The 10564-nt window shown below is 41.7% G+C and overlaps 1 protein-coding gene across 1 annotated transcript in view; it reads right to left on the bottom strand.

The window, feature by feature from the left end:
• The window catches only part of DTNBP1 (dystrobrevin binding protein 1), a 121628-nt gene extending 111337 nt beyond the window's left edge, over positions 1 to 10291 (bottom strand). Inside the window, exons 1-3 of the mRNA XM_034985717.1 lie at positions 10122 to 10291; positions 3341 to 3394; positions 2533 to 2583 (exon numbers count right to left, since the gene is read on the bottom strand). Of these exons, the coding sequence (XP_034841608.1) occupies positions 2533 to 2583; positions 3341 to 3394; positions 10122 to 10177 (161 nt within the window). The 5' untranslated portion in view covers positions 10178 to 10291. The remainder of the gene's footprint in view (positions 1 to 2532; positions 2584 to 3340; positions 3395 to 10121) is intronic.
• Between the last annotated feature and the right edge of the window lie 273 nt (positions 10292 to 10564).

The following is a 10564-nucleotide window of genomic DNA, read 5'->3' on the forward strand; positions in this document are numbered from 1 at the left end:
GAAACAAAGATGCCTGCTTTTGCTAATTCTATTCAACATAGTACTGGAAGATCTAACCAGAGCAATTAGGCAAGTAAAAGAAAGAAAAGGTATCAAATTGGAAAGAAAGAAGTAAAATTATGTTTACCAGTGATATAATCTTACATGTAGAAAAGCCTAGGGATTCCACAGAAACAAACCCTGTTAGAACTAATAAACAAATTCAGCAAAGGAGTAGAATATAAAATCAACACACAAAGTCAGTTGTATTTTCATATACTAACAATGAAAATTCAAAAAAGAAATTTAAAAACTCCACTTATAAAAGCATTAAAGAAATTTAGGATTTAACAAAGATGAAAGACTAGTATGATGAAAACTACAAAACTGCTGAAAGAAATTAAAGAAGACGTAAATAAATAGAAAGATACCCCATATTCATGGATTGGAAGACTAATATCATTGAGATGTTGTCAATAATACACAAAGTAATCTATAAATATTTAATGCCATCTCTATCAAAATTCCCATGACTTATTTTGTAGAAGCAGAAAAAAAAATCCATCTACCAAAATGCACACTTAAAAATGGTTAAGATGGTAAATTTCATGTTATATGTATTTTGTCACAATTTTTAACAATTAAAAACATTGTAATTTAGAGATCTGCTATTTAAAATGGTCTTTCCTCCACTTAATATTAGTTCCAAAGAGAAAAAAACTGTGTTTCAGGGCAATGAACGGACATATTATAGACATCTTCCTATGGTTGTAAATTTTCATGTTAAGTCCCACAGTGCACCCCATTTCAAACAACTACCACACATGAAAGTCTACCCATCTAAATCTTTCAATGAAGTCCATTCAACTAAATCACTAGATTAAAAAAAATAATGATAAAATGTAAAGAGTACACCACTGATCTTTACCATACCTTCTTTCATGTTCACTTATGCTCTTCACTCAACAAAACCAAGCAGGAAACTGGTATCAAATTAAGCACTTTTCATTTCAAAAAAGAAAAAAAATCTTTAGATTTAGCAACCATAAAAAGAAAGCCAGGAAAGAGCTAGAAAAGAAAAAGCAAACTGTGGGCATAGGTGACCGTGTCATCATAAATGCAGCTCTATCTTCTCCTGCACACATCTTCAGCACGGATCTGTCAGAGGGCTCACTATTAAGCTCAGAACTGCATATGACATACTTAAGCTATATATTTTTATAACAGCTACATTGAGGTAATTCGCATACCATAAAATACACCCCTTTAAAGTGTCTCATTCAGTAGTTTCTAGTATATTCAGAGTTGGGCAACTATCACTACCACCTAATTCCAAATCATTGTCATCACCCCAAAGTGAAAGCCCATACTCATTCCCCTCTCTCCTCCAATCTGTGGCAACCACTCATCTACTTTCTATCTCTATGGATTTGCCTATTCTAGACATTTCACAGAATGGAATCATGTGTTGGGTTTTGGGGTGTCATCCACCTTGTAGCACGCACCAGTGTTCCGTTCCTTTCTGTGGCTGAATATACACTCATCAGTTGGTGAATACTGGTGTTGTTTCTACTTTTTGGCTTTTGTGAATAATGCTGCTATGCACATTTGTGTACAAGTTTCCATGTGGACGTATGTTTTCAATTCTCTTGGTGTGAAATTGCCAGGTCACACAGTAATTCTACATTTAACTTTTTAAGAAACCACCAAACTGTTTCCCACAGCAGCTGCACCATTTTATGTCCCTACTAACACTGCAAAAGGGTGTTATTTCTCCATGTGCTCAACGCTTATTATCTTTGTTTTTGACTACAGCCAGACTAGAGGGTGTGAAGTGGTATCTCACTGTGGTCTCGATCAGCATCCACAAATGGTGTTGAGCATCTTTTCATGTGTCTATTGGCTATTTATATCTTCTTGAGAGAAATATCTATTCAAAGCCTTTGCCTATTCTTCACTGGGTCTTTTTATCGCTGAGTTATAAAAGTTCTTTATATACTCTAGATTCAAGTCCCTCGGCAGAAAAATGATTTGCAAATATTTTCTCCCATTCTGTGGACTGCTGTTCCACTTGCTTGATGGGTTCTGTGAAGTACAGAGGTTTTTAACTTTAATAGAGTCCAATTTATTCTTTTCTTTTGTTGCTTATGCTTTTGTTGCCACATTGAAGAAAATCATGTATTTTAATACTAATCTGCATGCCAATAGGAGGGGAGTAGAGAAGAAAGGGCATAAAATTAAAAATCAAAGAGAACTATCAAGGACTTGAATTCAAAATCAATTTTCTTGCAACAGAAAAACCATAAACATAAATACACATAATAAAGTACTGACTAACAAATACAATAGTGATCAATCTGCTCAAAGTCTGAACGGACTTTTCATTAATCAAGGAAAAGTAAAAACCCCTCAGGGAAATGAATAAATTAATAATTTCTAATCACTATGTTTAGGTAAAATTTAGTTGTTTTAAGGTTTCTACCTATAAAATTATAAAATATTTTTAGACAATAGTCAGAAGCATAATTTTCTTATTTAAATGGAAACACTTACCTGCTAAGTAATTCTAGACCAGCAGAGTACTTTGGCGAACATGGAACAGTCCTGCCAAAAAAAAACCAAAACCAAAAACAAAACCACTTAATTTATTAAAATTGCTTCCAATTTAGGCCAACTTAAAAAAAGCTACATATGAGAATTTTGACACTGTCGATTGTTATGTGGAATATTTTTAAATTACTAATGACAATTTACCTAAACTTTCAGAGAAATGTATTGTTTTATGTCACAATTCAAATACTGTAATATACTATCATCCATCACTCTGCCCTACAGATTAGTTTTAGCAAACACGATGAATACCTTGATAACATGCTAGATAATAAGAATTTTTTTTTTAAAAGCTCATAATCTCTAAGTTTAAAGTGAAATTTGGTTGTGTTTTACCTATTAAAAAAAAATGAAAATGAAAAGTTGCACAACACTGGTGTGTTTTTATATAAAACAGGTAACACAGCTCCGGAGGCTCACTTGCCAAGTACTGTTTCAGTTTTAATCTGCTTCTCAATAATGCAGGACTTTTACTTTGTGCTTAATATACAAAATGATTAACTGTGATCAAACAATAACCACTGGTTGTCCTAGAATAAAACGACTCCCCCTCACCATGTCCCTTTCAGCCATTTCATAATTTTTTCAGAAAATTTTCCAGTGTTACACAATTTATAAATAATCAGATTGCTTTGTCGTCAAGTGCACTCAACAGATGTAAAATCCACTAAAGTAATCATACTACTATAACTAGAGCTGAACGCTATGTGAAATTTAAGTCACAGTAAATTAAATCTTAGCACAGGCTTACCTTGGTTTGCTTTTTACTTTAGCTTCTCTTGACTTGTCACTTAAAGTCTTCAGCCTATAATTCAACAATTATAAAATATCATATTTTTACAGCTTAAGAGATTTTCTTCAACCATGAATTTCACAGTTCTTAGAATTTTACATTGGATGAGCTAATTATTTTAGCAAGAATTAAGCACCTCTACAGACAAGTATTTGAGTGTTTACTGGACGTCAGACACCTCAAATAGAACATTTGTAGCAAACATCTTTATATTTTTTCTTGCCGCAATCCCTTTTTTAGAAACAGTTCCTAAGTCTGATTGGACTACAGAAATGTCATTTACCTGGTATTATTAGAAAAAGAAGTGATCCACATAGGTGAATTTGGTAGGCAACAAAGATATCCAAGTGGCACATTTTAATAAAAGATATGATACCAGGCACTCAAAGCTCTTTAAGTACCATTTTGTGAAATTTTAGACACTGATCAAAAGCTTTCTAAAATATATTACAAACCTTTTTCATTACAGAGGACTTGGTATATTCTATTTAACATTTTCTGCTAACTCCAGGTCATTCTTATGAATACCACTGGATCACATTTTGTGGCAGAACAATCATCTCCTCAGATGTTTGAGCTAGGAATGCCTTTTCATTTGCCAACCTGAAACCAATCTATGGTGATCTGAGTTTGTTTGGAATCCTGTGTCTATTTTTTTCTAAATTTAAATTTCCCATCTCCACCACTGGTCATTTGGTTATCAGTGATAACTCACTGCTCCTGCTAGCTACCTAACTAACTGCAGCCTCTTCCTTCTCTATTATTGGCTTTTTTAAATTACTGGGCTAGAAAACAGATAAATGGGCTAGAGATGCACAGAAAAAAATAAAGTTAAATAGGCTCCTCTATATATCATATGAAGTTCAAAGACTTTGTACAATTTGTTTTTGCTTCACTGGGCCATTTTCACCTTCTTTTGGCTGTCGACTCTGTACCATATAATAGAGGTTGCCAAAAAACGAGTGCTACATTATGAGCCACTCTCGTATCAAATGAGATATTGCTGTAAATGTTCTTCTTCGTGTGGTTACTTCAACAAATCTTCGTTTCTAAGTAGAGTCTGAAACACAGGCCACGGTACCACCACTAGCCCCTAACAAGCCTTTGGTAAAACAAGAAATAGGTGCCCGTTTCTCAAGGTACTTGACCACTCTATCAGCCAGAAGCCGCCTACTGTATAAGCCGACTCTCCTATGTATGCCCCCAAGCCTGCGCCTCCATGTGCCAGCCCGGACCTAGGACTCCATCTTGTTCGTCCATAATGCCTGGCTAACCACCAGAAAGGAACTTTTTTTTTTTTAAACAAACTGGAATGCCAGTTCACACAAAAATTTTCGCATTATTCTATGTCGTTTTTCAAAAACTGAAATACTGATGAGATGAACTTCTTTGTTGTTAAAAAGACTCTGCAATCTCTTTAATAAACTCATTTGTTCCTCTCTTTCCAGATGAGTCAGGAGTTGTATGTAAAAAGTCTGAACTGTCCTAGAGAAACAATATAAATTTCAGGGCACCTGGGTGGCTTACGTGGTTAATCGTCTGTCTTCGGCTCAGGTTATGATCCCAGAGTCCTGGGATCGAGCCCCACATCAGGCTCCCTGCTTAGCAGGGAGCCTGGTTCTCCTTCTCCCCCTTGCTCATTCTCTCTCTCGCTATCTCTCTCTCTCAATAAATAAAATCTTAAAAAAAAAAAAAAAGAAAAAGAAACAACACAAATTTCCAAACTTCACCTTGGCAACTAGCAAATCCAGTTTAAATTAAGATTACGCAGCAACTAGGAAAAGGTATTTCGACACTCACGCTCTATCACCTCCACTCCAAAATTTGAGAAAGGCACTTAGTTGTGACATCCCAGGTAGAATTATACTAGGATGGTTATACAGAGTGGTACATTACACTCAAAATGATTTTAGTAATATTTTTAGTGACTCAGGACAATTCCATATAGTTAGGTATACAAGGATATTGCAAAGGAGCTGTTAAGATCCTTTTTGGACCATTCTTATTATATGGTCTGGCAAATCTGGAGGTTGGTATCTCAAATATTTACTTCTGAAATAAACTTTTACTTTTTCAATTGTAATATATTCAAATTTGGGGTGTTCTTCCACACACCCCCTAAAAAGACAGAAAAAATTAGAATAAAAGAGAAAGAAGGAATATCACAGGAAGCTGAAAATAAAATTATTGGAAGGGTCAATGAGAGCTCCATGTGGCTCCTTAACAGCCAGCTGCTTTAAAATTGGTCCTTAACCAGTTGTAATGTGTGGAACTTATTTGATCTGGATTTGAACAAATCAACTGTAAAAAGACATTTCTAAGAACTAGGAAATTATGGATTATGGACTGGATAATTGATAATATCAAAGAATTAGTGTTAATTCTGTTAAGTATGATGTTGGCATTGCATTTATGTAATGTCTCTTTTTTTTTAGGGGTGCAAACTGATGTAGGAGAGATGTAACAGACAAATCTGAGACTACTTTTATAACTACGGGAGAGGCAAAAGCAAATGTGGCGATAGTTGACAATTGTTGGATCTGAATCATGGATATATGGGGTCCACTGTGTGATTCTATTTTTTATGTTTGAAACTTTGTAAACACATTTTTGTAATAAACACAGTCTTTTAGACATCCGTCTCTTCTCATCACACCTTCTCTACATAAATCATCTGACTCCTGATTTCCAAGGCATGATCTCAGGGTCCTGAGATTGAGCCCCGCCTCGGGCTCTGTGCTGGGCATGGAGCCTGCTTAAGACTCTCTCTCTCCCTCTCCCTCTGCCCCTCCCCCGGCTCATGTCCTGGCTCTAAAATAAATAAATAAATCTTAAAAAAAAAAAAAAAAAAGTACACATGACCCCTCAGTTCTGGAGCCTGAGAGTCACACAAAAGCTGCACAAACTTAGGAAAGGGAGAGGAATGTAGACTATCTCTATCCTAATTAACCCCAACTACACTTGTCAGTGCTGACCTGTTCCCTGAGGCTTTCTTACATTTCCAATTGCTTCTTGAGGTCAAGCATAAGTGACCTCACACAACAAATTCACTGTCAACCGCTTCTCTTTCAAAACTATTGAAATTCTTCTGTTTGTAAATGACATCATTTATCTAAGATACTCCACAGTTAACATCCTGAATTTCCCTACCTTTTTCCCTTTCTACATCTCACTGTTTACAAATTCACCCCGTGCCTGTCACATCCATTCCCTTGTGAAATTGCTACCAGCACCACCCTATCATCGCTCCCCTGGCCCATAATTATAGCCTAAATACTCTCCTAAATACTCTCCCTGTTCCACATGTCCAGCCCTCCCATCACACGGCCTCTCAAATTTCTTCCAGAAACACAAGCAGGCTCATGCTACTCCCTCCACAAAAACCTTCAAAGACTCAGTCAACCTAAAAATAAGCCAGGACCACTCTGTATAAAGTAGCAATCACCTTACCCCCCAACCCCCTTAACCTGCTTTACTGTTTGCAACAGTTCTTATGACCTTCTAGATATTCTGCCTCCCGCCAAGACAGACCTCACCTGGAGAGGAGTTCTTTCTCTACCAGGTAACAAGCTAAATGGCACACAGTGACCAGTGTGTTTCTATCCCTACCCACAAGAACCCAGAGCATTATAAACAGGAAACACCAGTCAGTGACAGGCAGCTATAAACCTTCAGTAAATCTGATTATCAGTTCCCTGAGGGTTCTGCATTCCTGATTACTTCATTCCTGAGGCTTTGGGTCCTAATTGCTCAAAAGGCAAAAACCAAAGACCAGAGTGGATTTGAAGTATGTGCTTCAGTATATCCCAAAGTTTCCCTTGGAGCTCAAGTCAATCCCTAAAAAGTACATGTTCTATGTGAGTTCCCCAAAAGGCTCTAAGAGTTTTGAGTAAGTCAAATGAAATTAGGACTCACCTAGGGTGAGGGCAGAAGGGTGAGGCCCAGAACCTCACTCCTGTAGTCACTTGGGCCAGCCAGCCACCCACTTAAGTAAGAAAGAACATGATATAATCTCCAGGTTTATCTCAATTTTGACTTAACTGTCATTATGAATAAAAATTTACAAAGGGGTGCCTAGGTGGCTCAGTTGGTTAAGTGTCTGCCTTTGGCTCAGGTCATGATCCCAGAGTCCTGGGATCCAGCCCCACATCAGGCGCCCTGCTCAGTGGGGAGTCTGCTTCTCCCTCTGCCCCTGTTTGTGCACTCTCTCTCTCTCAAATAAAATCTTTAAAAAAAAATTTATAAAAAAGACCCTAAGTCCATGGACAATTTAGAGTCTGCACCCACCCCGCAGGCTACCAGCATCTCTGGCCACTGTCCTTAACTGATCTTAAGTTGCATTTTTTTAAGTCTGAATGGAATGTGGAAATTCATTGTGTTCATCAGACTTGCTTTTATCACTACTGTGACATTCTCTTGGGAGACTGATAAAGCTAATCCTCTCCTACTTAAAAAAAAAAAAAACAAAAACCGAAGGACCACAGAAATCCACTAGGCCTTCCTTCTACTCATTCCCTCGTGCAACCCAACACTGGAAGCTTTAGAACAGTTGACACCAACTGTTCTAAAGGTATGTCAGGTACAGTGGGATAGCTCTAGGAGGTGAGGGCTATCTATGTAACTTTCACCTCTGAATCCCTCCCAGCCTTCACACAATATACACGACCGCTGTGTTTAATTTCATCTTTCCTCAGCAAGGCAAAATATTCAATTATGTAAAATAGGTTGATCTCAAGCTGAATACAGAGTGTTTACTAAAATGAATGAAGAGGATTCTTTCTTGGTAAGGGTCGCACAGGAATTAGTGAACCGGACAAAAGTGAACATCAGAGTTTAGAGCCGCCAGTCAGCTGCAAGACAGACAGACCTCACCTGGAGAGGAGTTCTTTCTCTGCCAGGTAACAGGCTAAATGGCACACAGTGACCAGTGTTTGTCAGTTGAGAGTGACCAGTACAGGAGGGAGCCAATCAAGTGTCTTAACTGGACTAAAAGCCCTCTCAAATGTAATCTCAAAGTGGCTCCAGTCTATGATATCGTCAAGAAGTCAAGTCAGTTTCCAAGGAGTTCTAACCAGATCCCCCTCCCCCAAGTCTCTTCCTAACTAAACCCTAAATTCAGGTTGTCCAGATCTCCCAGGATGGTTTGGGTCCAGAGTCCACATTCCTAGGTAAGTTTAACCCTCTTAAGCAAAGATCATGAGTGTGAATGGGTTCTGAGGCAACTACACAACCTAGAGAGTTTCAGTAACTACCAGATCCTGGACTGTTAGGCCATCAAGTCAAAGAACTGGTTGAAAGTAATGATAACAGGGTGGGTTTATCCATGACCACTCTCATGCTCCAAGCAGACTATTACAGTATCCCACGAAAATTCTTCAATAATTTACACCCTGAAGTTACTTTTTCAATTTAAATGGGGAAAAAAATTGCAAGCATGCAAAAAAAACAAAAACAAAAACCCATAAATGAGTAACTCCCACAGCATCTATCATATCCTTAAGAACTCCAAACCAAAACTATCAAAAATGATTTACATGGGGTAAATGCTCAAGTATTTGCCCCAAATCCTCAGCACCCAAAAGGCAAACCATGTAAACATTTTTGTTCCATAAGATAAAATCTTAGCCCCATCTTTCTCATTGAAAAGTTAAAACCCTATGATCGAGATGTCCTCATTCAGAAAATTCTCCAAAGGATTTGTACGATAAGATAACAGACTCTTTATGAAGGTGACACCTTTTCTAAAGAAATGAAAAAATTAAAATGAATTAAGCACTAACTAGTAACAATAGATGACACGGTGCTTACCATTCTACACGCTGTGTTTTACATGTTGATTCATTAATCTTCACAACCCTGTTAGTACCACCTTTATCACCTCTGTACAGTTGTGGAAACCGAGGCAAGACAATTCAAGTAACTTGCAAAAGCACATTTGCTTAGTGGCAGAGATGAGAACCTGGGAGTCTGGCGCTGGAACCTGTGCCTGTGGTTCCCAAACTTCCCAGCACGCTGGAATCAGCCGGGGGAATCCTGAAAACTCCGGCCCCAGTCTGATTACACTGGCATGGGCGGCAACCTGGGATCGGGAGTGTCCAAGATGCCCAGGGGACTCTGAGCCAAGTTTGGGAACCGCTTGGTCTGCGCTTGTAACCACCAGCTCGCTGTGAGCAGGGTCGATGGAGTTCTGTTGCTCTTCTGGCCCCACGAATTTCTTCAGCAAGGCGCCGAACCGGCGCAGGGACAGAGGGAGCAAACAAAAGGGAGGGAAAGGGCGGCCGGCAGCGCCGAGGGCTCCGCGAGCGGGCCGCGCGAGGAAGCGGCGACGGGACGCGGACCGGCAGTGCGCGCTGCGGCGCCCGCGACCTTCGGCCCGGCAGGAGGCGGCGGGCCCGGCTCCCGCGGCGCCGCAGGAGCCCGAGCCCCGAGCCGGCAGGTGCCTCGGGGGCGCAGGCCCCCGTCCCGCGGCGGCGGAAGCGGGGGCGCGCTCGCCCGAACGCCGGGACGGGGGCCCAGGAGTCCCCCGCGCGCTCGGCGGCGCCGGCTGGGACCCAAGTTACTTAGTGCCGCCGGGCCGACGCCGGAAAGTTCGTTCCTCTGCTCGGCGGGGCGGGGATGGGAAGCGCGGGACGGGGCCGGGGCGGGCCGGGGTGCGGGGAGAGGAAGGAGGGAGGGAGGCGGCGTCCCGGGGGCCCCGGCCCAGCCCGCGGGTCCTTTCCGTCCCCCACCGTATACCCACCCGGAGGTGAAATCCTGCTGCACGCTCAGCAGCCGCTCGCGCAGGGTCTCCAGCATCGCCGCCGTCGCCGCGTCTCCGCCCCTCAGGCTTCAGGCCGCCGCCGCTGCCGTCGCCCCAGGTCCCGCGAGGCCCCCGCCACACCTGTCACCCGCGCGCCCCGCACACTCGCGGCCGGCCCCGCCCCCGGCTCGGTCGGCGCCCCGCGCTGCAGCCCCTTCCGCGTTCCCGCCCCCGGCTCGCGCGCTCCCGCCCCCAGCGCCCGCGCTCCCGCCCCGCCCCCGCGCTCCCGCCCCGCCCCCGCCGCGCCCAGGCCCGCGCAGGCGCGGTGCGCCGCGCCGGCCTCGGGCTGCGGAGAAGGGGCGGTTCTTCTCGCCCAGCTGAGCAAGCCGCAGAGCCCCAGATGCACTTTTCTAGCCCAAGCCAGGCCCTCTCGTTTTTCTCTG

Source organism: Mirounga leonina, unplaced genomic scaffold (genome assembly GCF_011800145.1).
Source record: "Mirounga leonina isolate KUSES-001 unplaced genomic scaffold, KU_Mleo_1.0 Mir_366, whole genome shotgun sequence".
Classification (NCBI taxonomy): Eukaryota; Metazoa; Chordata; class Mammalia; order Carnivora; family Phocidae; genus Mirounga; species Mirounga leonina.